This window comes from Bos grunniens, chromosome 20, assembly GCF_055505025.1.
Source record: "Bos grunniens cultivar Pamir isolate PY7600 chromosome 20, Bosgru_T2T1.0, whole genome shotgun sequence".
Lineage (NCBI taxonomy): Eukaryota > Metazoa > Chordata > Mammalia > Artiodactyla > Bovidae > Bos > Bos grunniens.
In genome coordinates this window covers 51,135,225-51,163,119 of record NC_141184.1, presented here as the reverse complement: position 1 = coordinate 51,163,119, position 27,895 = coordinate 51,135,225, and the positions used below count along the sequence as shown (strand labels likewise).

Below are 27,895 nucleotides of genomic sequence, written 5' to 3'. Positions count from 1 at the left end.
TCAACTATACTCCAAAATTAAAAAAAAAAAAAGAACTACAGACATGCAGGCTCACCTATTTCACTCTTCTCTTCATCAAACCAACAAGTTTCAATCACAGAGAATATTGAAAGAGGTATGGGTCCTTCTTTTTCCCACTTCTAGGGAAAAAAATCCATTCCTCTGTTGAAGAGAGGCAAGAGCTAAACTTTTTAAATTTTTAAATTTATTGTAACACTTTTCACACCTCCTTTGAAATCTATAGATGTTTGTTACCACAGTGTCAAGAAAAAGGAAATGAAGTTTATCAAAACCTGTAAAAATGGTTCCTATTAGTATCAAACACAGAGAACCAGTGTTCTCAGCCCAAGCTGTAGTTCACTCCTGATTCCTGGCGTGTTACAGATGGTTCCTGGTGGTGGAGAGCCTGCAGAGGGCTGTGAAGCAGAGGGAGAAGGGGATGCTCAGATCACAGAGAGAAGACTGTGAGCATGATCTCCTGTGAAGGGATGGTGGCTGGGAGAGCTCCGCTCCACTCCAGTGATTCAGTGCTGACAGCTGCAATGAAGCAGAGCCCAGCCCAGTAACTCCTGCACATCCTCATGGATGCTGAAGCCAGAAGGTCATTAGTGCAGTCCTAGGGAGCCTAGAAAATCCCATGGACGGAGGAGCCTGGTGGGCTGCAGTCCACGGGGTCGCTAGAGTCGAACATGACTGAGCGACTTCACTTTCAATTTTCACTTTCATGCATTGGAGAAGGAAATGGCAACCCACTCCAGTGTTCTTGCCTGGAGAATCCCAGGGACAGGGGAGCCTGGTGGCCTGCTGTCTACGGGGTCACACAGAGTCGGACATGACTGAAGTGACTTAGGAGCAGCAGCAGCAGGGAGCTGGGGAGCACCTAGCTGCTGGTAACCCAAGCTTTATAATCAAAGCACAAAAAGAGAAACACTATTGTACTTCTTTACTACCAGCTCTGAAATTATGTGCAGCAGACACATTTGTGAAAAAGAGCATTCCACATTCTTGGTGTGATGTGGATATAGATAAAGAGCACATGCTCTTGGGTCAGGTTGCCTGAGAAGGAATCCTAGATCTGCTACTTGTACAAACTTGGGCAAGGTTTTTGTTTTAACAATCATAAGCTACAATTTCCTCATCTAGAAAATAGGAATGATAGTGAAATCATCAAAGTAAAAGTGTTGGCATGTGTAAAGTCCTTGAATAGAACATCCATAATCATCTTTCTTATTCCTCTTGTTATATTGAAATGATATAGAAGCCACTCACCTTCTCCCAATTCTTACTCTTGCTGCTATCTGAAATGGAAATGGTTGATTTTATAGGATATAATCCCTCTCATTTCCTAACTTTAAAGTGCAAGGGACTTTGATACCCAATATCCCAACTCTGTACAGCTTAATAATTAGCAAAATAAACACCTTATGTTTACTCTCTCATTTTATTTTATTTTTTTATTATTATTTTTTCTGTTTCTTGTAACATTCTTTTTTTTTACTCTCTCATTTTAATATTATGGCATGGAACAAAGAGCAGTCATCAAAACACTTTTCGTGATAGAAGCTGACACTCTGCGTACCTGTATGCAGACAGAAGTGTCCTGTAGTCTGGAGAGACTGTGGGGAGGGCAATGTGGCCAGTGGTCATGTGACCTGTCCTATGACACTGCCTGCCACCCAATAATTTTGGAGAGTTTTTCTTTTTAACTAAATTTACAAAACCCTTGGGTGTGCAGACTTTTGTGGAAATTGAAAGTGGGCTAATAAGCGGGCAGGATCCAAATAAAGTGAAAATGATAGTTGCCCAGTCATGTCCAACTCTTTTTGACCCCATGGACTATGCAGCCCTCTGGGCTCCTCTGTCCATAGAATTCTCCAGGCAAAAATACTGGAGTGGGTAGCTATTCCCTTCTTTAGGGGCTCTTCCTGACCCACGGATCAAAACTGGGTCTCCTGCACTGCAGGCAGATTCTTTACCATCTGAGCCACCAGGGAAGCCCAGAATCCAAGTAGCAAATGGTAAAAAAAAAAAAAAAAAGAAAAGAAAAGAAAAAAAAATGGGAAAGGGAGCTCCAGCATATAGGTGGCCAACAAGCACGTGAAAAGATGCCCAACATCACTAATTAGTAGAGAAATGAAAATCAAAACTTACAATGAGGAGAGGGTGTGGGAAAAAAGGGAACACCATTGGTGGGAATGTAAACTGATGCAGTATGGAGGTTTCTCAAGAAACTAAAACTAGAGTTGCCATATGATCCAGTAATCCCACTCCCAAGCATATATACAGACAAAGCTATAATTCAAAAAGATACCTGTACCCCTATGCTCATAGCAGCACTATTCAAAATAACCAAGACACAAACAACTTAAGTGTCCATCAACAGATGAATAAAGATGTGATACATATACACAATGGAGTATTACTCAGCTATAAAAAAGGATGAAATGCCATTTGCAGCAACATGGACGGACCTAGAGATTATCAATCTAAATGAAGTAAACCAGAAAGATAAACACCATATGATATTACTTACATGTCGAATCTAAAATATGACACAAATAAATGTATCTATGAAACGGACTCACAGAAATAGAGAACAAGGTCCTATGTATAGCACCAGGAACTATACTCAATATCTTACGATAAAGCCAAAACGGAAAAGAATATGGAAAAGAACATGTGCATTATATATATATATATATAATTGAATCACTTTGCTGTTCAACAGAAATTAACATAATATTGTAAATCAACTATAGTTTAATAGATTTTAAAAAGAAAGGGGGCTCTAGGAACTAACTCCTAGTAGTTAGGGGGAAGCTCTCTTCTTCTGGGGCCTTGGAATAGGTTTTAGGTAAAGTTTCACCTAATTTCTGATGTGCAATTTGATAAACCATCAAAGTCCACAATAACATTATAGACAACAATACTGCATGATAAACTTCAAAGTCTCTAGGAGACTAAAACTTATTGTTCCCACTATGTACAAGAAATGATAATTATACGATACGTAGAGGTATTAGCTAACACGATCATGGTGACTATACTGTAATACACAAGCATATCAAGTCAAATTGGTGTACATCTTAAAGCTATACAATGTTATCAATATATTTCAATTCTATCTCAACAGAAACAAAAATTTCAAAGCCCACAATAAATAAACAATATCTTGCATACAGGATGGTTATTTCCATCATTTGCTAACACCTTTCTAAAATAATGCAAAGGGTATCCACAAAAGTAAAATACCAGATAGACAAAGAGAAGTAGCACAGAAAGGTCAATAAAAGTTTGGGATCTGGAAGTGCATGACTAGAGAAAGGGGAACCTTAGGCCTGCTAGGGAAGTCCACCAGAGCCCAGGCAAGCCTGGAATGGCCTTAGGATTGAAGACACCAAGTGTCTTGTTCCTAGGGTGTAGCTAGAGTCACCAACTTTCTTGTTTGCCCAAAACTGAGGTGTTTCATGGTACACAGCAGAACCTTCAGTGTTAAAATCTGCAAGCTGGGATGGTAGATCACACTAGATGTTTCTAGGTGGTGCAATCAGAAGGACTGGTTGAAAATCCAGGATCCTGCAAAGCCTAGCAACATCTTCTCCATATACAGCTCTTTTAAAACAAAATTAAGTCTAAAATATAAAAAAGTCATCAAACATTCTTGACATTCACACTTCCTAAATGTAGATGTCAATTTATAAAAATGAAAGAGCCTTTCTCTTAGCAACAAAATGTAAAAAATCCTTTAAAACTTTCTCATAGATATGGATAAAATATATATGCCTTCTCATCATTTCTTGGTAGCAAGAAATAGCAGACATTGTGTTCTCATATACCTGCTCTCGGGCTTCCTTGATAGCTCAGGCGGTAAAGAACCCACCTGCCAATGCAGGAGGTAAGAGGTTGGGAAGATGCCCTAGAGTTAAGAAATGGCAACCCACTCCAGTATTCTTGCCTGGAGAATCCCATTAATAGAGAAGCCTGGTGGGCTACAGTCCTGGGGCTGCAAAGAGTCAGACACAACAGAGTAACACACACACACACATACCTGCTCTCTAGAGCTGGATATGTTTTTACTTAGGAATACAAAACTGAATCTTCACTACATCCAAGATTTCCAAACCTGGGAAACTCCTCCTGAATTCTGCAAAATTAGAATATTCAAGGTGGGGCCGGGATCTAAATTGTTAAAGCTCCCCATGTGATTCTCTGGATCAGTCAGGTTTAGAATTTATTGGATTAACAAGTGTTGGCAGGGAAGCCAGGGCAGGTGCCCACTGTCAAGACCTCAGGATGTATGTACGAGGAGACTGAGCAATCTGACACAGAGTCCTGGATCCATGGGGACCCTAGAGCTCTCTATCGGCTGCCGTCTTCACCAGTCATCTCTTTCACTGATGGGGACAGCAGATCTCACCAGAATGTTGACTTGGCACAGAAAGTCTATACCCTAGAATGCCCAGCCTGCCCAGAAAAGCTGAATCCTGAGAAACGTTGTTACAATTAACTCTGCCCTGGTAGGAGTCAGAATCTTCTGAGGATCAGTGATACAACTCACGGAGAGCTCTCTGTCAGACTCGGAGAAGGCACCACCTAGGAAGAGGCAGCAATCCTGTTCTCAGCGCACACAAGGCTCTGTGGGACGTGGCCTGGACTTCCCTCATCAGTCATTTTTAAAAATAACCCACAATTAGATTTTACTTCCCTCCATTCCATAAAAAAGGATCCAATAGCTAGAGGAGGTCAGTGTCTAAACTGAAACCACAAAATAAAGAATACCTCTTCCTGAGAAGAAGAAAAAGGCTAAACAATAGACATATGTAAAAGAGTAGACGAATGTTAACAGTAGACATTTCTTTTTACCACATATGTACTATATGGTAAAAAAAAAAAAAAAAAAAAAACTCTCATAAAAACACCTAGTAAAATACTCTAAAAATCTCCAATGGGGAAAATAAAAACTAACTTTTAATATTAACATGTGCTTCCCCCCTCCCACCGCAAATTTCATCATTAAACATTTCACTTCATTTAATGTTTTTTAAACATTTTACAGATGTTTCATATTAGTTTTAAATACTTAAGCCCTTGAAAAATGCCTCCAGGGATTTGCTATAGATTCCTTCAAAATCTGGACATTTCCCTTCCAGTCATGGATAGGGGGACAAACCCCATTTATGGGACAATGGGGCTATCTGGACCATTCTCGAGGAAACTGGGTTAGCAGTCTACAAGGTTGTGTTTCCAGACTGTGCAATGGGAATGGCGGACAGAGCCACCTTTATACTTACAACCATCTGGGCTTTTCATTCTAAAGCCACTGCTACTATCATTTACTACAAAGGCCCAGCCTGCCCAAGCATGCGCACTAAAAGAAGGCTCACACGCACAGGTGTGCTGTGGTTCCATTGTTGCCTTTCATCAGCCCTACTACCGACAGGTGTTCAGTGACTCAAACATTCAAAGGAAAACTGCCTTTAACTGCAAACACCATAGATAAGGGTCACCTGGGGTCATATTTTGCTAATTGGTACTTAACATGGTCTTTCCTCAAGCTCTTTAATGGTCCTCAAGCTATGGCTATTTTAGCAGGAGGCATTCATCCTGTTGGCTACCAAGAGTTTCTAGTTGATGAGACTCAGACATGCATCTGAATCGCTCCCAACAAATAACAAGTAATTAAACTAAAAGCAGGTAGACTATGAGGAGGATCACCTCTTCAAGTTACCTTATGATTTGGGTTCCCAGACCATGAAAAGCTGAGAGTGTAGGAGCAAAGTGACCATGGTTTCAGGGTTTTCTCAGGTGGCCAAGTGGGCACAAAATGAGGCTCTTTCAGGTTTGCCAGAGCTGAATTCCTAATGCTGCACTCAATCCAATCAGCTTACTGAAGAGTTCATCAGGGAAATACTGACCCTGTCCTTTTACAACTCTGAGTCGGACACGACTGAAGCGACTTACAGAAGCAGCAACAGGCAACTAGGAAAGCCAGAAAAATAACAACCTTAGATACACAGATAATACCATTCTAATGGCAGAAAGTGAAGAGGAACTACAGAGCCTCCTGATGAAAGTAAAAGAGGAGAGTGAAAAGGCTGGCTTGAAACTCAACATTCGAAAAACTAAGATCATGACATCTGGTTCCATCACTTCATGGCAAATAGAAGGGGAAAAAGTGGAAACAGTGACAGGTTTCATTTTCTTGGGCTTTAAAGTCACTGCAAACAGTGACTGCAGCCATGAAGTTAAAAGACACTTGTTCCTTGGAAGGAAAGCTATGACAAACCTAGACAGCATGTTAAAAATCAGAGACATGACTATGGATGTGAGTTGGACCATAAAGAAGGCTGAGCACCAAAGAATTGATGCTTTTGAACTGTGGTGCTAGAGAAGACTCTTGAGAGTCCCTTGGACTGCAAGGAGATCAAACCAGTCAGTTCTAAAGGAAATCAACCCTGAACATTCACTGGAAGGACTGACGCTGAAGCTGAAGCTCCAATACTTTGGTCACCTGATGCAGAGAGGCAACACTTTGGAAAAGACCCTGATGCTGGGAAAGATTGAAGGCAAAAGGAGAAGGGGGCAGCAGAGGATGAGATGGTTAGATAGCATCACCAACTCAATGGACGTGAATTTGAGCAAACTCTGGGAGAAAGTGGAGGACAGAGGAGCCTGGCATGCCACAGTCCGTGGGGTCACAAAGAGTTGGACACAACTTAACAACTGAACAATAACAAGGCAATTGAAGACCTAGGACATTGACTCTTACGTTTCACCGTTTAGTGGACAGAAGAATAGTTCATGACCCCCATAAGACTGACATAATGCTTCAGACCAATCTGAAACATGTTGGTGTTGATGTTTCTTCAGAGTTAAAGCCGTTAAGGAATATATTAGTTGATAAAGGGAAGCAATTATTGAAATGCTTTATTTTTATAATTTTGCACCTTGTTCAAATTTTTGAAAGTGTCTTGAAGCCCACACTCCTATTTGAAAAACACAAAGAAAAACATAGTATCACAAAAACAACAATCATAGAAATATTAAAGGATAAAAATTAAAATGTGAACATGAATATTTCCCCCAGAAATCTATAAGGAATAATCAAAGCACTAATATTATTTATATTTATCACTTTTTCTATAAAAGGCTCACTGTGCTTTCTTGGTTCTACACAATACTGTAAATTAATCCTACTATAGGCTCTTCCAATATTCAAATATCTCTTCCCTAGAGAGTGTTATCTATCTTCACTTGGCAATATAACATATTTCTAATGTAAAAGAAGTCAACATGGAGCCCGAAAGGAAAAACAGTAACTGAAATAGACATTTCCTCAATGGGTTTAACAAAAGGCTGCAGATGATAGCAAAGAGTCAATGACTTGAAGATAAATTAACAGAAATCATACAACTGACAAAGAGAAAGAAAAAAACATAAAGAAAAGCCTAGTGATCTGTAGAACAATACCTGAAGTCTAACATACATGTAATTGGAGTCTCAGAAGAAAACAGAAGGAGATAATGAGATGGAAAAACATTTGAAGACATATAGCTAAATATCTTTCAAATTTGGTTAAAAGTATAAATTTACGTATCTCAGAAGCTAATTCAAACCCCTGAGCTGACCCCAAAACAAAGAGCAAAATGCTGGTTTTAAATGCTGGTTATCAATCATATTGATAAACGCAACATATGAGAATGGGGAAAAATCCCAGCTAAAGGATACTTTCTAGACTGGATAAACTGCAAGGCCCAGTTATACTCAGACCATAAGATTCACACTTTAAATATAAAGTTACATATAAGTTGAAAGTAAAAATAGGACTATATACATATTATACACACACACACACATACACACAGAGGCATAAATATATGTGTGTATGAGTGTATGCATGAGACACTATTAAGAAAGAGTGTATTTATATACACTTTAAGACAAGGAGCATTGCTAAAAATATAAAGGGAGATTTCATAACAAAAGCCAGGAAATTTTTTCAGGAAGACACAACAATTATATATGTGTGTGTGGCACCCCACTCCAGTACTCTTGCCTGGAAAATCCCATGGATGGAGGAGCCTGGTAGGCTGCAGTCCATGGGGTCGCTAAGAGTCGGACATGACTGAGCGACTTCCCTTTCACTTTTCACTTTCATGCTTTGGAGAAGGAAATGGCAACCCACTCAAGTGTTCTTGCCTGGAGAATCCCAGGGACGGGGGAGCCTGGTGGGCTGCCGTCTATGGGGTCGCACAGAGTCGGACATGACTGAAGTGACTTAGCAGCAGCAGCAGTGCACTTAATAAAAGAAGTTCAAAATATATAAAGCTACATTGAAAGACTAAAAAAAACTGAAAGACTACTATAATCGGGGATTTTAAAATCTTTTTTTCAGTAATTGATAGAATAACTAGACAAAAAATAGTAAGGTTAGAGATGATCTCAGCAACACCATACAATACCATGATATTCCAACACAACACAATACCACTACACTTCACAACTGTTGCATGGAGCATTCACAGAGCACATGGAATGCTCATGAAGTTAGACCACACACTAGCCTAAAAACAAGCCTAAATTTTTTTTCAAAGACTGAAATCTTAAAGAATATGTTCTCTGGTAGCAGGAGGATTTAATTAGACATCAATGTTGATAAACTATCTGGAAAAGATGCAGGTATTTGGAAAATTAAACAATATATCTCTAAACCCATTGATTAAGAAGAACATCACAAGAAGCAAATAGTTTAAAATAAAATATGATGCAAATACTACACTCAGAAATTTGTGAGAGTCAACTACTAAAGTTGTTGTTAGAGATTTATCATTGTAAATACCAGGCTTATTCTTAAAAAGGAACATTTAAACTCAGTGATCTAAATTTCTACTTTAAGAAGCCTAATAAACAAAATGGTTCTATTAAAGTTAGTATAAAGAACATAGTTGTTTTTTTAAATCCCAAGTCAATAAAATAAAAAATAAATAACAAAAAAGTTAACAAAGGGAAAAGTTGGTCATTTGAAGACATTAATAATATTGATAAATATCTAGTAAGACTGGTAAAAGGGAGGTAGGGAGAAAAAAGAGAATTTATATTATCAAAGAGGGGATATCATTACAGATCTAGAGAAATTAAAAGATAGTAAAATATTTTGAACAATTTTATGTCAATAAATTTGAAAAATTAGGTGAAAAACACAATTTACCAAAACCAACCCAAGATGAAATAGAAAATGTTATATAGGCATAAATACTTTTCTCCTGCAGTGATACTGAATGTTTAAGACAACGCTCAATCACTACTTAACAAGTCAGAAATCTGGACACAGGGTAATTTAGTTAGGTTCTCTGCTCATACCGCTAAGGCCTTACAAGATGAAAATCAATGTGTCAGCTGGGCTGGTTCCTACCTGACTGTTCTGGGGGAAGATTCCACTTCCAAGTTTTTACAAGTTGTTGGCAGAATTCAGTTGCTTGTGGTTACAGGACTGAGGTCCCTATTTCCTTGATATATAGCCTTCTTTATCTTTAGGCCAACAATCCTCATGCTTCAAACTTGTGACTTCCCCTTCTGCCACATCTCTCTGACTCCAGCAAGAGAAAATTCTCTGCTTTTATTGGCTCAGGTAATTAGATTGGACCCACCTGAGAATCAGGTCAATCTTATTTTAAAATACATAGCATGACTTATATTTGCAAAGGCTCTTTCGTTATGTAACATAATTTACTGGTATGTTCCAGAAAGGCCACAGACATCTCAGCATGGGGTATGGAGAAGGCTATTCTGCTAAAGGGAGATAGGGACATGAGAGTGTAGGTAGTTGGATGATAGAGATATTTGTATATCAAAAAAGTGTCATTTGTTTAAAAAAAAAAAAATGTCCACAAAGAAAACTCCAGGCTCCAATAGCTTCAGTGATAAACTCTACCAAACACTTTAAGCAATAAAATACATCAATCTTACACAACAAAATCATTCAAACAGCAAATTCCCAAACACTTCTCACTTGTTTTATAAGGTCTGCATAACTTCTATATTATAACCTCATTAAGGCATTAAAAGAAAATCATATATTAATATCCATTTTGAATTTGAAGGCAAAAATCTACAACAAATTACAAATTGCATCCAGAGAATATATAATAACTAACTGGCTTTATCTAAAGAATGTCAGATTAACTAAAAATCAATCAGTATAATCCAACAGAATAAAGGAGATAAACCATGTGATCATGGCAATAGATGCAGAAGAAGGACTTGACAAAATTCAGCACCCACTTGTATTGAAAACAAATACTCTCAGCAAGCTAGGACTCAAAAGAAACTTCTGTATGATAAGATATCTATACCACCAACAATAAAACAATTACAGCTAACTTCATACTTAATGGTGAAAGATGGCTTCTCCCCAAGACTGGGAATAAGATAAGAATACCTGCTCATCACTTCTCAACACTGCACTAGCTATCCTATCCTGTGGAATAAGAAATAGTGAGGAAAAAAAAAAAGGTCTTTGGAAAGAAAGAACTGCCTCTATTTGCAAATCATACAATCACTTATGGAGAAATTCTTAAGGAATTTAAGGATTTCAATTGATGGTGCTAAAGAATCTGCCTGTCAGTGCAGGAGATGCAAGAGACTTGGGTTAGATCCCTGAGTTGGGAAGATCCCCAGGAATAGGAAGTGGCAACCACTCCAGTATTCTTGCCCAGAAAATTTCATGGATAGAGGAGCCTGGCGGGCTATAGTCCATGGGGCCGCAAAGAGTCGGACATAACTGAGTGACTGAGCACTAGAAATAACAAATAAATGTAGTAAGGTCTCAGGACACAGTTTAGAGAAATAAATCAAAGAAAGTACAGAATCCAGATATAGATACCACGTAAAATTAATAACCTAAATTTCATTAAAATAAAAATTCTCATCAAAAGACACTCATAAGATATGAGTATTTAAGGCACAGACTGGCAGAGAATATTTTAATACATTTGAGGAACTAGTTTCAAAGCTATATAAATAAATATATAAACAACAGATTAAAAAAAAAAAACTATATAAAGATCTCCTACAACTAAATAATAAAAAGACAACCCCAATAATGGATAAAAGGCTAAGCAGACACTACATAAAGGAAGAAAGGCAAATGGTCAGTAAACATATAAATATGCTAAAAATCACAGTCATCAGAAATACAAATCACAATGAGACACCACAACCGCCAATTAAAGTGGCCTTGATTTAAAAGGCCACTGACACCAGACACTGTTGAGGATGTGAACCCACTAGAATTTCACACACTGTTGGTGAGCATATGAAATGGTACTATCATTCTAGCTAGAGACTTGACTGTTTCCTACAAAGTTAAACAAAGACTTTTCCTTCACCTCAGCAATTCTACTTTTAGGTATCTACCCAAGAGAAATAAAAACATATTACTATAAAAAGACCAATATGATAACATTTATAACCTTCATTATAGTAGCCCCTAATGAAATTACCTCGAAATCCATCAACAGAAGAATAGATTTTAAAAGGCAGATTGATACACCAGTATAATGTGTCAATAAAACAAAATGAATTATTGACACATGCAACAACATGAATGAATTCCATACACATTATAATGAGCAAAATAAGCTAGACTTAAGAGTACACTCTATATATTCTGCAATATGTTCATTTTGTATGTTTTACAGAACTATCTAGAGTTCTAGAATAAACAGGACTAATTTATGATGATCTTACTATATCGGTAGATTAACCAGAAAAAGAAAGTAAAATAAAGGAACTTGTTGGGTTGAATGGAAATGTTCTATATCTTTATAGGTATGTATTACATAGGTGTATCTACTTATTAAGAATCATCAAATTATTCACTTAATATTCGTGCATCTCAATGTATAGAAGTATCTCAAAAACTATAAACAAATGAAAAATGCTAAAAATTTACATAATTCCAAATAAACCTAAAATATTTCATCTTCACAGGTCATAGTATGCATGGTAAAAATCTATGATCTATTAAGAGGGCTCCCCTAGAAGCTCTGGAACTTATTAGTGAATGATAAATGTAGAAAACTGTTGGATGACCTTTAACCAATACATCTTTTTTAGGCGGTGCAACTCCTCATAAATTCCCAGGAAAACTCAATTTTTAGCATATGGAATATGATGGTCAAGAAAGGAATTTGCAGTTCCAATATAAGCTTAAAATGGCAGGGGGAAATTGTGGTTATGCCATGTAATGATTCCACAACTCTTTAAACTGAAAATGGAAAATCATTCTTACACCATAGAAATTTGCTTTTATGGCAATTTCCCTCTCTACCCTCCACTTTCCCTTACAGAAGAAAGATGGATACTTGAGGAATTTGCTCAAATCGAGCAAGAAAGAAGTTCTTGTTCCTCCAGTGTTAACTGTGGCTTTTCTCCGTCTCTGTAAGGGATGAGGACTAAACTTCCATTTGTTATGTAAAGATAAAGGGATCATAATTGAAGTTGGATGTGGTAGAAATTCAACAGTAATAAAATGCAAGATTGCCTGTGGACTTCTCACAGACAAATGAAACAACGTTACTTAGGTCTTGTTTCTAAGTTTTTTTGTTGTTGTTATACAGCATGGCTGTATTTAATATCTATCGTGCTTTCCACCTCAACTTCATTTTCAGCCTACACTTTCTACACTTTCAGCATACTCTTTCTTCAATCTTCCTCATTTTTAGCCAAACGACCTTTTTTGGCACACCGCTCCACGCTTTGAGTAGTTGTTTTTCTTTGGTTTCCTAAGTAGCTGGGAGGGATTGGGGGCAGGAGGAGAAGGGGACGACAGAGGATGAGATGGCTGGATGGCATCACTGACTCGATGGATGTGAGTCTGAGTGAACTCCGGGAGCCGGTGATGGACAGGGAGGCCTGGCGTGCTGTGATTCATGGGGTCGCAAAGAGTCAGACACGACTGAGCGACTGAACTGAACTGAAGTAGTTAGAGGGCTCTCTGTACTTTCACACTTACATGAAGAAAGCTTGTGGTTAACAAAACTGAAGATGAAGCATTTAAACACAGACAATGAACTCCACTTTGGTCCTTGGAGAGTGTAAGTAAAGCTATAAGAAATTTAAACCAGGAAGACAAAGAGCTAGCCATTTTTAAAACACTGACCCTTCTCAAATATTTGATTTAGTTTATATAAGATAATTTTATAAACAGAAGAAACAATTTTCCTTTTTCTGATCCAAATGAAAATCAACATGGCACTCATTCTTTATATCACCTTTTTGTGTCTTCTTAAGGAACCCAAAATAATAGCAGAAACAACATGGGCTTCCTAGAGATCTAGCAGAATTTTGAATTTACCGTGTTGGTCAAGTTGTTTAATCATATAAAGCTCTAGTTATCTGCCTGTAATTAAGGTAATGGTGACCTCTAGGACTGTTTTATATTTCTCACACACACACACACACGCACACACATAGATCTGACTGCAAAGCACAGTGCTTGGCACAGACAAAGCACTAGATAAACTGGAATTTGTTCAATCAGGCTCCTGAATCAAATGATAATTTGCTCATGAAAGTGTTGCCCTTAAGTCATGAGCACTGCTATTCCCCATTTCATTTGGTCCTCGGGATTTATGGAGGCACTAAAGGAAAAAACACAAAATGACCATCTCCTGCATTAAAATTGTAATCCATCATGTGGAACACTTACCAAATGCTATTCCTGGTTATTTAGTTGGAAATACAGACAGCAAAGACTATTACTGCTATTATCCTGCATTTTGCATCAACTCAAAGAGAAATATTCTTCAGAAAATTTGCATATATCAAAGACAGCTATACTGAACAGAGCACCAAGCTATGTACAAAGGCACAATAAATACTTTTTTAAAATATATTGAACAATTTTAAAGGGTTCTTTGACTTAAGAAAATATAAAAAGTAAATTAGCATTTTAAATGATATGGTTTGGTCTTTAAATGGAAAAAATGTCAATTATTCATCTGATTATATTTTCATATATCAAAGTCATCTGGAATGTGATTATGATTCACAAGTGCAAGTGCTAAGACAATATCTGCCATATATATAAAGCATGTTTATAGTTTTTATTCTTCCTATCATTATATATTTTTGAAAACCTGACAGTAATTGAGAGTTGGCCACCACAACAATTTACTTGGTAAACTGAATCAATAAATGTGCTTTAAATATACTACAGAAAAAAGTTTTTTATTTTTTTTAATGTACATGTTATTCAATACAGCATTTGGGCATTAAAATTTTTAAATTAAAAAAACCAAGTTAATGAATAAAATACATCCCAAATATGAAAATAACTGCAGAAGCAAATTAATTTTGTTACCCGTTTTTATACTAATTATTCATTAAAGTTCTGACTAAATTTTAGAATTGCAGTGCCTACTACAAAGTTGATATGAATTGATTTAAAATATTTCTTAGGACACTAATTTCATGTAGTTCTGTAATATTTTGATGACCCTTCTGAACAGTCTAAGCAATACCTGTAAGAAAATAAATACTGTAAGAAAATAAAAATCAAGATGCACTGTGATCAATTTGTTAGTAATTTATTTTAACATAAAGACTTCAGTGCATATATGGGGTTAATGTTGAATACTAACAATCTACTTTTAAAGTCTACTGTCAATGTTTACTTGTAATCAAATATGATTAATGTAGCCAGTTGGCTCTTGGCAGTAACTCCAGTAATGGGAAATTATCATAAGCCAATACATCTTGATTACAACAGCCTGTACCTTTATTGTCTGTCCAGATTCTTTTCACATCAGGTCTATAATGAAAAACTAAGTCACAAAGACAGGTATTAGAAGATACACAGCAGGCCAACTGTTCTCTGGAACAAATCAAGTTTTCAGTAACTCATAAGGCAATTTGAGAGCTTTCATTAATATAATGCTTCAACAAACAGTTAAATTTTTTTCACTGAACAGTCAACATCTCTTAATATACATAACCCATGAATGAATATTAGAGTGGGTTGCCATACCCTTCTCCATGGGATCTTCCCGACTCAGGGATCAAACCCGCGTCTCTTACATCTCCTGCATTGGCAGACTCGTTCTTTACCACTAGAGCCACCTGAGAAGCCATACATAACCCACACCATAAATGAAAAGTAAATTGACGCATACGTTTAAAGCTCTTGATTTTTTGAGGAAAAACAGTTGGAAAACCTTTAAATTCAAATTAAAGTCAAACATTTATATTGCTGGATTTGGCAGCAGGGGTGGGTTCTCAAGAGAGACAACACGTTCCAAACGGTGTGTTCCATTCCCTCTCAATTCATTCATAAAGTGCCTTTCTGTTACGCAATGGGATCACTCTCCTTGATAATGAACACAGGCTGATGGTTAGTAATAACTGATTGTACATACAAACGAGAAAGCATCACTCATCTTTACTTAAAAACAGAACTTAAGCACGATGCTTAGGCAGAGGCACCTTTGCAGGGAGTCAAAGGAAGCAAACATAAGAACGTGACTTAAACAGGAATCGGAACGGAAAACAAATGGGCACAGTAGTCAGGAAAGCTTGGAGGACAGTCTCTGAAACGCAGGAGTAAACCAGTGTGGACACAGATAAAGGGCTTGCATACTTCTGGGAAGAGTGAAGCCCTTAAGTGTTTGCTGATTATTACTAGAACCCTAATTGAAGAAAGGGACTTTGGGGACTCTAACATTGGTTTCTCCTTTCTTAGAGAGCTCTTAATTAAGCGGAATTTGCTCTATACCGACTCCAGCAGACAGCTCGCAACACCAGACCTGGTGTGTCTGCCCCGTGATCACGAACCAGGCAAGACAGGAGGAACAATCAATACCAATAGGAGATGGCATGTTCCTCTGACTTTTGTTTGCCCGGGTTGACGTTCTAGACACTCTTATCCTCCTTGTGGAGCCCGGGAAGATAATGTATACTCCTATCCCTCCTCAAAACAGCCCCAATCACAGCCCCGCGGAGCGGGGTTCTGTCCCCAGGACCAAGTCTGAACCGCGTCCCGGCGGATGGCTGCCTAAGACCTTCCCTTAGATCGGGCGCAGTTTGTACTTGGAGCGAGGGAGAAAGCGTCTCTCTCAATTCCTCCCGAGGCCACACTTTCTATATAGACCCACCTGCATGGGAGCTTCGTGTCTCATTGTTCGCAAAGTGTCCTTTCTCCCTGGCTAACACAGTGCTGGCTCGGGCGCCCGGTCAAGCGTGCACAGCCCGCGCGCTTCACGCTCCACTCTGCACTCGGGGTTCGCTAACCGGCTCCAACATCAGCACTGGAGCTGTCCCTTCCTGGCGCCGCACACGCGTACTGGCCCGGAGCCCCGAGTGCTCCTGGGAGTTGTAGTCTAGCCTAGCTGAGCTTCTCCGCAAACCGGGGAGCAGTAAACTACATTTCCCGGCAAGCCAGCACTTAAACGGGCTGCCTCTCCAGTAGGACTCGGCCGCGGAGCCTCCCTTCTCTTTTGGACTCGCTCCTGGTTGTTAGTGCTCTCAGCCTCCCGAGCTATTTCCTCGCAAGGTGCAGGCGAAAGTGACCTCAGTTCATTCATCTCAGCTGGAGATTTTTCTTTGCTACCTATCGGCTTCCGAAGCTAGATTGTGATTTTCCTGGTTAGGAAACGCACTACCTTGTGCTAATTTACAATCTAAACGAAACCTGCACTGTGTTCTGGAACTCTCCGCCCTACACCTCCCCATTCCCAATCGGGAAAGTTTGTACATTTCCATAGGCAGAGTAGGGTGGTTTTACAATCTCATTCAGCAAACGCGGGGGAGAACGACAATGAATGGTACACACATAAAGAAAGCGGTTTACTCACACAGTTGCACTGAGAAGGCGCCCACGCGCGCGAGTATACTCACACACACACTCACACTCACACACACAAAGTCCATGAAAGCGAGATTTCACGCGGAGCAGGCGGAGGAGCTCCCTTCTGCTTACCTTTCCGTACAGCTCCATTGCAACTCAAGGTTCCGAAATTCTCAGTAATCCCTCCTGCTCCAAGTGAGGTTAAGGTCTCACGCAGGAAGCCGAGCTAGACGCACTACACAATGGAAGGGGTGGGGGTGGTGCCCGGCGGAGGGAGAAACGAGGGAAGAGAGTAGAGTACAGCTGATTTAGATAGACGGGTTTTTTTCCTCCGAGGGGAAAGCTTGGAGTCTTCAAGTACCGGCTGCAGAGAAAGAACTGGGAGTCTTAGGAAGTGCCAGGGGAGCGATCGCACCGGGCAGCCCCTCCCCAGGCCCTCCCCCGGGCACCGTCCACCGTCATTAGAGCGCACACACAACCTCTGCCGGCCCAAGGCTGGAGAGCTGATACGGGACTGGGTTATTTACCCAAAGCAAGTCATATAAAATGAACACATTCATCACCAGAGCCCAGAAACACCGTCACAGAACAAGATAGGAGACCTCTATTAAGCTATCCTGTCCTTTCAACAGAGAGTCATTCCTTACATTACAATCATACTCCTCCCTGGCTGGTTCAAAAATGGTTTTGAAATCTTGGAAAATGTACTTGTATTACACTTACCTTCCCCTCAACTGACAAATATGTGTGACTATCCATATTCTCTGTACCCATCTAAAAACTCCTTTTCCCCCAAGAGTGAATGTTAATCAGTGCAGTAATGATTCTTGCCTTTCACTTTGTGGTCAGAATAATTACTGGAGGCAGAATGGAGAAGGAATGAACTTGATACTGACAGAAATATGGGAGTAACAACAGCAAAAACAGCTTGAAACTTCATTGCACTAGACAAAGCAGTAGAACAGAGGTTCTTAAATGTGCTTGAAAATCTCTTGAAGGTGCTAAAATTCGTATTCTCAAGGCATGCGGAGAGATTCTGATTCACTAGATGTGACCGAGGAGTCTGAGAATTAGCATTTTCAACAAACACCCTAGAGATTCTGATGCAGTGCTCCTTTGCCATTATTTGAGAAATACTGCCTTAAAATCTTTCATATGTAAGAATTTTTCAAAAGTATAAATCTCAAAACTTCATAGACTGACTCAATATTGCAATAACAGTGTACTGGGAAACTACCATGTTTTAAATGTTCTATTAATTTTAGATTGTGCTTTTTGTTTTGCCTTCAAAAAAAAAAAGAAAGAAATCTAAGACCTGTTTTCAATTCTTGCAATCAATGAAAATATAATGTGGTATCACCTAGGTAAATAGTTTTTATAACTACTCAGAAAACACAGTTGAAGCACAACTCCCCTCACAGTTGAGGTTATGTGAAGGTTAGAGCAATTTCATTTAAATTAACTAATAACAAATAAAATTAAAAGGTAAAAACCAATATCAATATATTTTTCAGTTGCTTATTAGACATAAGCCTTCTGCAAATAGTTATTGACATTTAATGATAAGAATTTGCAGAGCCACATAGAGCTTGTCTTTCTTCAAAAGAATTTCCTGTATCTTTTGTACTATCATGATCACCTTCTGAAACTCTCAGAATTCAGGGTCTGATACTACAGAACATGTTAAAATATTACAAATGTTGAAACCTTATGGGTTTATTATTGTTTGAGTAAACCAAGAACCCCTGAAAATTGAGCTGCAAAAAAAAGAGAGTTGTGAAAGGTTAAGGGGATCTTAATTCTGTTTTGTTTCTCCTGCCTTCGTTGGTTATGTAAGTGGGTTAAGAGAGTGAAAAAAAGCTAGCCAGTGATAAACTAAAGAAACAAAAATGGACAGGACCTCAGTTATCTCCCTAAAGTCAAAAAAGCACTTTATCGGTCACCATCTATGAGTTTCATTCCCAAGATGACCGCTGGAGCTCCAGCTCTTCCATCCACAGTCCAGCTGGCAAGAAGGAAGAAATGATGATGAAAACGATGCATCCCAGTATCCCTTTAAATACACCACTGCTCTTATATTTACAATGCCTAGAACTTCATCTTGTGATCATACATACTTGCAAGGGAGACTGGGAAATGTAATCCCTCTTCTGGGTGAACCTGTGCCCAGCTGAAAATCAGGAGTTTTATAAAATGGCTAATGGGGAAGAACTGGAATGGGTAGCTTATCCCTTTTCCAGGGGGTCTTCCCAACCCAGGAATCAAACTGGGGTCTCCTGCATTGCAGGCAGTTCTTTACTAGCTGAGCCACAAGGGAAGACTGCTGGGAAAGAATAGGGACTGACAGACAGCTGGTAATTTCTATTACAGGGCATGCATGCTGTGCTAAATTGCTTCAGTTGTGTCTGACTCTTTGGGACCCTATGGACGTTTGCCCACCAGGCTCCTCTGTCCATGGGATTCTCCAGGCAAGAATACTGGAGTGGGTTGCCACGTCCTCCTCCAGGGGATCTTCCCAATCCAGGGATCCAACTGCATCTCTTTTGGCAAGTGGTTCTTTACCACTAGTGCCACCTGGGAAAACTATAAGATAAATCTTGCTTTTTTCTCTTTGCAATTTTACTGAAATGTAAATGTCTAATAATTTTAAAATTCATCCACTCCCAGGGATCTCTCTAATTTAACAGCCATCAAAAAGCCTTAGAATCAAGGAATTACCCAAAAGTTAGAAAAGTCTGACTCTTGTTGAGGAAATAAGGAAAGAGGGAAGCCTTCTACAGTTCCATATGAATCTGGGGTTTAAAAGATTTAAAAGGCAAAGTAGAGTTAAGTAAAGGCAAAACAGTTAAGTGTGGGAGGTGGGAGGTGGGTTCAGGATGGGGGACACATGTACACCCTTGGCTGATTCACGGCAATATATGGCAAAACCGACTACAATATTGTAAAGTAATTAGCCTCCAATTAAAATAAATAAAATTTTAAAAAGAGAGCTAAGTGAAGGCAAAGGGGCCACCAGTGAATGTCACAAAGTATGTAGCTTAAGCATGTCCCCCATTAGAAAGTAGAGCAGGCTCAAAGGTCCTAAGGTCCAGAAAGCATGACTTACCCAGAATCTCAGAGATGAGAGAGATAGCTGAGATGAGAACTCTTAGGTTTTTGTCTTTGGATTTAGTTTTCTTTTCATTGTCCAACATCACGATTCATTGTTGATTGGCTTTTAGCAATCCTATGTTTATTTGTTATTTACAAGTATTCACTTTTTTTTTTTTTTTGGTTTATCTATTATTCACTTTGTTTGTTATCAGTCCCTGTCTACATCAGCTCCAGTAAGGTTCTGTCAAGTAAAGTTAAATGTGTGCGTACTCAGTTGCTAAGTCATATCCAACTCATTGCGACCCCATGGACTGTAACCCACCAGGTTCCTCTATCCATGGGGTTTTCCAGGCAAGAAAACTGGAGTGGGTTACCATTTCCCCTTCCAGGGGAATCTTCATAACCTAGGGAGCAAACCTATGTCTCCTGCACTGGCAAATGGACTCTTTACCACTGAGCCACCTGGAAAGCTCTCAATGAGTTAAGTAGGTATAATTTATTTGGCCCAAACAGAGCCAAGAACCAGGGTAATTAATTATTAATTAGTAATGATGATGTTGGTTAAATGAAAAATAGCATTAAATACTTTGTTTCTAGCACTGTTACCATCTCTCTGTTAGGACTTGTGCTGAAAAATAAAATGACTGAGGTTTGATATAAGAGATAAGCGTAACCCCAGGGATTCACTTATGCCCCCATGCAAGCCTTACTCAAATCCACAGTGCATGGGTGTTGCTGGATGTCTAATCCTAGGTGTTTTGGGGATCATTTCCAAACAAGCAGGATGCATTCTGGACTGAGCCCTGTTACCTTTGTCTGACTATCTGTGTTGAAGTAGGCTTTGATTTCAACTTTGTGCAGCGTCTGTATCAAGAATTGTTATTGATTGTCTCATGTTCCCTTTGGAAGAAATTGAGTATCCCCGAGATGTTATTGATTTCTTTTTAATTAAAAGAAAAATCATTTTAACTCATTATTGCTCACCATGTCTCCACCCACACCTAATCAAAACAAGTCAAGTGCTTTGTAAAAAATAAATTCACTCCAACTAAATGAAAAAAAAATTGATGCTTTCTTTCTATAGCATAAATATGATATTATTCATGATAGATCATTTTCTTCAATACTCCTCTGTGGTAGGCACTCTGTCTATATTATTCTATCTAATCCTCAATAATATTGCAAGGTAGCATTATTACCTTATTTTACAAAGAAGAAAAAGAATAGAAAGTTTAAGTATTTGGTTAGGGACACCTATCTAGCAAGATGTTGGGCTAGGATTTTAAGCTTAGAATTATCTGTTTCTAAAGCCCAGATTCTTGCCCATAGTCTTACTCACAAAAGGTAATATTGCTTCAAGATGATATGTTTAAAATGTATTACAGAGAAGTTTTACTGGACTTTGTTGCTGTTATTTACCTTGCTTGGAAAAACGGATACTACATATAGTCCTGTCATGGAATTACTGGGTTACTTATATCTTTCCATATAACAGTTTTAAATTTGAAAACTACCAACATTTTCAGGACTTCCCTGGTGGCTCAGATGGTAAAGCGTCTGCCTGCAATACAGGAGACCCAGGTTCGATCCTTGGGTTGGGAAGATCTCCTGGAGAAGGAAATGGCAACCCACTCCAGTATTCCTGCCTGGAGAATCCCAGGGACAGGAGGAGCCTGGTAGGCTACAGTCCATGGGGTCGCAAAGAGTCGGACACGACTGAGCGGCTTCACTTCACATCGCTTCACTTCACCAACATTTTCAGATACTGATTTATTTGGTGCACTAGAAATATTATGAAGGAGCTTCTTATAAATTTCAGATCATTGGTGAAGTATACATGTTCTATTTCCAACTCACAGAAGATAATTTTAGAATAAACAGATCATAATTATGCAAATTATGAGAAAAACAGAAGAATTCTAAACAACAATCCCCACATTTTACACAAGGTTCTTATTCAGCTACAAGTTTCAAATTGGTAATCTTGTGAAAAGACTATGTGACCTACAGTTTTAATAGCCCATGGCTTACTTCCAAAGAGATAGATATCATTATCTTTTTAAAACAATTATCTTGTAAAGTCATTACAAAATTTGAAAACAGTTTTATAATCAAGACCCAACTTAACTATCTGGAGTTTAGATATGAAGTTTGCTACCTCTAGGCTCTTAACTAGTCAAAAAAGAGTCAATCTAACATACTAACTTTGAGAACAGAGGGTGGCCCTAAGCTAAGCAGCATCTCTTAGTAGATTTGCAACAGTGTGGAGTATGCTGTGTGTGTTTTGGTGTGTGGGGGGGAGGTTGGGGGTGATGATGGAAGAGCATGCTGTGGGCACCCAGCCAGAGCACCTGTGACAGACAGCCTGCATTCCTCCAATATGCCAATATGCACTCCAAGAGTGCCCATCCAAGGCTCTAAGCTAAGCATATATCTCAGAACCAAGTCTAGCTAAAAAGAATGAGCCTCATGACAAATATCTATGTCCTGAACTTCCATAGCCCTTAAAAAAATGACAGACCAGTACACAAAGAAGGGCTCTTACAGATGATCTAACTGAATCTTCCCATCTAATGCATTATAAATTAGATCTCAAAAATGTGAAATGACCTGCCTGAAGTACCATATGTCATCCAATGCCCTTAAAGGGGTGTTAACTAATATTGGATAAAAAGGATATTTTGAAAGTATGTCACAGTTTATTAGTATAATCAATTTTATGTGTAGCAATAATTTTATAGGGTTATTTTTAGGTTTACATACTATAATTTAAAATGGAGGGTCAAAAAAGTATAAGACATCATCCTCATCCTCAAGGGGGCTTCAAACTAGTTCAGAAGATCAAATAAACAGGTAACAGATAACAAGACCTCAGGGGCAGAGATAACACAAAGCAGGACCTGAATAGCTGCCTGCCCCACTCTTATCATTAGTAACTGCTTTAAAGATTTATAGGAAAGAGTGATCAGTTCAAGGATATTCTATGGAGAAGTAAATTAGACCTCTGAATAAGAAGGTATCCAATTGTAAACATAGAAGGAGAGACAAAGACTAGTAGAAGTTCAAAAGAACTTAAAGCTTATTTAGGTCTTTTTTTTTTTTTTTGAGTTTGCAGATAAAGGCTCAAATATGAGTAATGACTCATGTAGCATTACACTAATTAATAACAGAGCCAGGAAAAGCGTTAGTTACTCAGTCGTGTCCGACTCTTTGTGACCTCACAGACTGTAGCCCACCAGGCTTCTCTGTCCATGGAATTTTCCAGGCAAGAATACTGGAGTGGGTTGCCATTTCCTTCTCCAGGGGATCTTCCAAACCCCAGAAATTGAACCTGGGTCTCCCGCATTGCAAGCAGACTCTACTGCCTGAGCCACCAGGGAAGCTACCCAGGACTCAAACCCACGTCTCCCACATTGGGAGCGCATTCTTTACCATCTGAGACACCAGGAAAGCCCAAGAATACTGGAGTGGGTAGCCTATCCATTCTCCAGGGGATCTTCCCAACCCAGGAATTAAACTGGGATCTCCTGCATTGCAGGTGGATTCTTTACCAGCTGAGCTAGCAGGGAAGCCCCATTAAGACCAGAGTTCTTTGCAAATACACATTTCAACAGTCACTACTATGGACTTGAACGCTGATTTGCTATCTCATAACTTGACCAAAAGAAAGAAAGAAAGTGAAGTCACTCAGTCGTGTCCGACTCTTTGTGACTCCATGGACAGTAGCCTCCCAGGCTCCTCAGTCCATGGGATTCTCCAGGCAAGAGTACTGGAGTGGGTTGCCATTGTCTTTTCTAGGGGATCTTCCTGACCCAGGGATCAAACCTGGGTCTCCCACATTGCAGTCAGATGCTTTACCCTCTGAGCCACCAGGGAAGCCCAACTTGACCAAATTTTTGCTCAAAAATCATATGTTATTTAAATTTACCACACATTAAATCAGAATTCAAAAACCTCCTCCATAAAGTTATGTGATCAATAGTTCTCTCTCCTATACTGATTGAGAAACAGGATATAAAATTTTTGGAGAGCTGAGGCATGAAAGTGAAAGTGGAAGTGAAAATGAAGTTGCTCAGTCCTGTCAGACTCTTTCGGACCCCATGGACTGTAGCCCACCAGGCTCCTCTGTCCATGGGATTCTCCAGGCAAGAATACTGGAGTGGGTTGCCTTTTACTTCTCCAGGGGATCTTCCCATCCCAGGGATTGAACCCGGGTCTCCCACATTGTAGGCAGACACTTTTACCATCTGAGCCACAGATTATGGTTTCAAATAAGGGACTATTAAATATTTAAAATTTTCTTATTTTAAAAATATGACCTAAGCTACGGAACCAAGTTTTATTATTTTTCTAATTAAAATTAAGTTTGACCTGAGTCCCCACATATTAAGATGGTTATAAAATTCAATATCAATTGATCTGACAGAAATAGAGGCAAGGGTTTCCCCTTCCTCCCTCCTTTGATTATACAAGAACCCTGAAGGACAGAAAGGATATCAAAATGGTAGGTGCTAGACATCTTCGTTGGTCACTGATGCTGAATTTTTTAAGGTCAACATGGCCCTTTTGTAGGCAGGTAGCACCATTCTCCCATGCCAAGCTAGGCCATAGAGATCCTGATCAAAACCCCAAGGTCAAAGGTGCATAGTGAACCAGTTAGCTCTGCTGTGTAATAAACAACCTAAAAAGTTAGTGATTTAAACATGATGAGTTCCTAGTTCTGTGGGTTGACAGTTGGGACTGGGCTTTGTTGAGTAGTCTGTTTTTCTTGGGTTCACACGTAACATCTGTGGTGAGCTATGAGTCAGCAAAGCGGCTTCTTGGGTTGTTTGGCTCTCAGATGGGGGATGGGAAGGGGACCAGGCCATGTGTCTCTCATAGAGTAGGCTGTTTCAAATCTGCATACATGACAGATTTTCCAGGTTCTGAGAGAAAGAGCAGAAACACACAAAGCCTCTTAAGACCTAGATTGAAACCGGCATACCATCCCTCCCACTGCTTTATATTGACTTGCTTTATATTGACCAGAAGACATCACCATTCAGCTCAGATTGAAGAGGTGGAGAAATAAACTTCACTTCTTGATGAGAAGGGCTGCACAGTCACATTTCAAAAGGACTCAGATACAGGAAGGTGTGGAGAATGTGGCCACCGTTACAACCTGCCACCCACAGCCCAGCATGGCATCAGTGCTCTACCACTACAATGGCTCTGAGTTCCGGTGAGCACCAGCCTCCACTGCTCTTGACCAGAATGCCTACCACCTCCCTGGCTTCCGGGATCAATCAGTTTCACAGGGCCTTTCTTTAATCCTCAATCACAGTGCTTCTGCTGATTAATTTTCTCTTTGTGTGTGAGTGTGCTTTGTCACTAAGTCGTGTCTGAGTCTTTGGGACTACATGAACTGTAGCCAACCAGCCTCCTCTGTCCACAGATTTCCCAGGCAAGAATACTAGAGTGGGTTGCTGTGCCCTCCTCCAGGGGATCTTCCTGACCCAGGGATTGAACCTGCATCTCTTGTGTCTCCTGGATTAGCAGGCAGATTGTTTTCAACTGTGCCATCTGGGAAAGCCCCTGCTTGATTATTTACATGGAACCAAACCTCTGGTCTTCCCTGGTGGCTCAGATAGTAAAGAATCTGTCTGCAGTTCAGGAGACCCAGATTTGATCCCTGGGTCGGGAAGATTCTCCTGAAGAAGAAAATGGCAACCACTCCAGTATTCTTGCCTGGAGAATTCCATGGACAGAGGAGCCTGTCGAGCTACAGTCCATGGGGTAACAAAGAGTTGGGCATGGCTAGCAACTAACACTTACTTTCAAGCCTTTAATAACTAACATGTGTTCAGAAATTCCTCCCAGTCTACCTACAACAACTGATTACACCTCTGACTGTTAACAACCCCCAGGAGGTAAGGAAGGCAAGGATTCCTGGATAGAAGAACTCACAGGTCCAGTCACCCCTACTACAAGGAAAGAAGACCTTTTATTCTTCTGTCATCATCTTATGGAGGAAAGGAAGACTTGATCATTTCCTAACAGTTATTCTGTCATTTAATTCAATTTTATTTAATTCTCAGTTACTCTTCTGGCCACAGAATCTACAGGAAACTTGAGCTAGAAATATTATTGATCACCTCTAAAACAAATTTTTGTAAGCAAGATTTTGTCCATGAAAGTATTATCTGTGCCAAATAAAATCTTTTTCTTCTATCTGATCTTTGTGCTCTTTCATAGTCTGAGGATGTATGTATTCTTGAAAGCACATATTTAACTCTGGTTGAGGTACTCACAGTTGAAGTACACTGTTCTTTAGATTGCCATGACTCATTGAAAGATGCATTTTCTTGCTAATGACCCTCATGTAAACAGTAGTTTTTTTCTTTATAGCAACAAAGACTTCTTTGAGGAGAAGGTTATCAAACTATTAAAAATCAGATTAAGCAAAGATTCCATACCAGCACAAACTAGTACCTTGTCTTTAAAAAGGCCAAATAGTATAGGACGGAAAAGGAGGGTCAGACTGTCATATTCACTAAGACTTACTTTATACTAGGAACTGTGCTAGACACTTGACATAGTTTAACTTAATGTTTACATTAGCAAAGGGCAAATATGATTGTTGCCTGTATAAACAGGAAAAGATTGCACAGTCAAACTGGGTAATTGGTAGAAAATTTAATAAAGGGGCTATTTACAGAGCCATGGGCAGTAATAGTGGAAACTAACAAGAGAGAGTAGTATATCCTGCAATGAGAAGCAACAGAGAACCAAGGAAGAGTTACAGCTGGATAGCCAATGTCCAGGAAGAGAGGAGAGACTGCTGTGGAAGATGGAGCTGCTTTGGAAGGAAGCAACCAACCTGCCAGCCTGTGTTTCCTGCCAGCTCCTCACTGGGTAAACCCAGCCAGAATCATGAGCCATGGAGTCTGTGGATGCAGTCTCTGTATTCAGCCTCCTAAGACACAGAACAGGGTCAAGAATGGTAGAGTGGAGTGGAAAAGGAGGGTAAACTAGGGGTATCCACCACAGTGTCCCGTTTTAAAGATGAGCAAATTGAGAGTCAAATAATAACTTTTGTAGGTCACAGAGGCAAAACAAAATTTAAACTCAGATCTCTCAAAGTTCTCTTTGAGTCATTATATCAGAAAAACATCTATTTCTGCTTTACTGACTATGCCAAAGCCTTTGATTGTGTGAATCACAATAAACTGTGGAAAATTCTGAAGGAGATGGGAATACCAGACTACCTGACCTGCCTCTTGAGAAACCTGTATGCAGGTCAGGAAGCAATAGTTAGAAATGGACATGGAACAACACACTGGTTCCAAATAGGAAAAGGAGTACGTCAAGGCTGTATATCGTCACCTGCTTATTTAACTTATATACAGAGTACATCATGAGAAACCCGGGGCTGGAAGAAGCAGAAGCTGGAATTAAGATTGCTGGGAGAAATCTCAATAACCTCAGATATGCAGATGCACCACCCTTATGGCAGAAAGTGAAGAGGAACTAAAAAGCCTCTTGATGAAAGTGAAAGAGGAGAGTGAAAAAGTTGGCTTAAAGCTTAACACTCAGAAAACTAAGATCATGGCATCCGGTCCCATCACTTCATGGCAAATAGATGGGGAAACAGTGGAAACAGTGGCAGACTTTATTTTGGGGGGCTCCAAAATCACTGCAGATGGTGATTGCAGCCATGAAATTAAAAGACGCTTACTCCTTGGAAGGAAAGTTATGACCAACCTAGATAGCATATTCAAAAGCAGAGACATTACTTTGTCAGCAAAGGTCTGTCTAGTCAAGGTTATGGTTTTTCCAGTGATCATGTATGGATGTGAGAGTTGGACTATAAAGAAAGCTGAGTGCTGAAGAATTGATGCTTTTGAACTGTGGTGCTGGAGAAGACTCTTGAGAGCCCCTTGGACTGCAAGGAGATCCAACCAGTCCATTCTGAAG

At 39.4% G+C, this 27,895-nt stretch overlaps 1 protein-coding gene across 9 annotated transcripts in view; it reads right to left on the bottom strand.

Moving 5' to 3' along the window:
* Nucleotides 1–27,895, bottom strand: part of RAB3C (RAB3C, member RAS oncogene family) — a 365,186-nt gene that overhangs the window by 277,736 nt on the left and 59,555 nt on the right. The window contains exon 1 of one of the 9 annotated variants that reach the window (XM_086361824.1): nt 16,979–17,169. The exons of 2 other annotated variants lie outside the window; for them this stretch is intronic. In XM_086361824.1, the coding sequence (XP_086217950.1) occupies nt 16,979–16,996 (18 nt within the window). In that variant the 5' untranslated portion in view covers nt 16,997–17,169. Of the gene's footprint in view, nt 1–5,291; nt 5,406–9,412; nt 9,613–16,154; nt 16,369–16,978; nt 17,170–27,895 lie in introns of those variants that run through there. 6 more of the 9 variants (XM_086361831.1, XM_086361832.1, XM_086361823.1 and 3 more) reach the window with 6 other exon arrangements.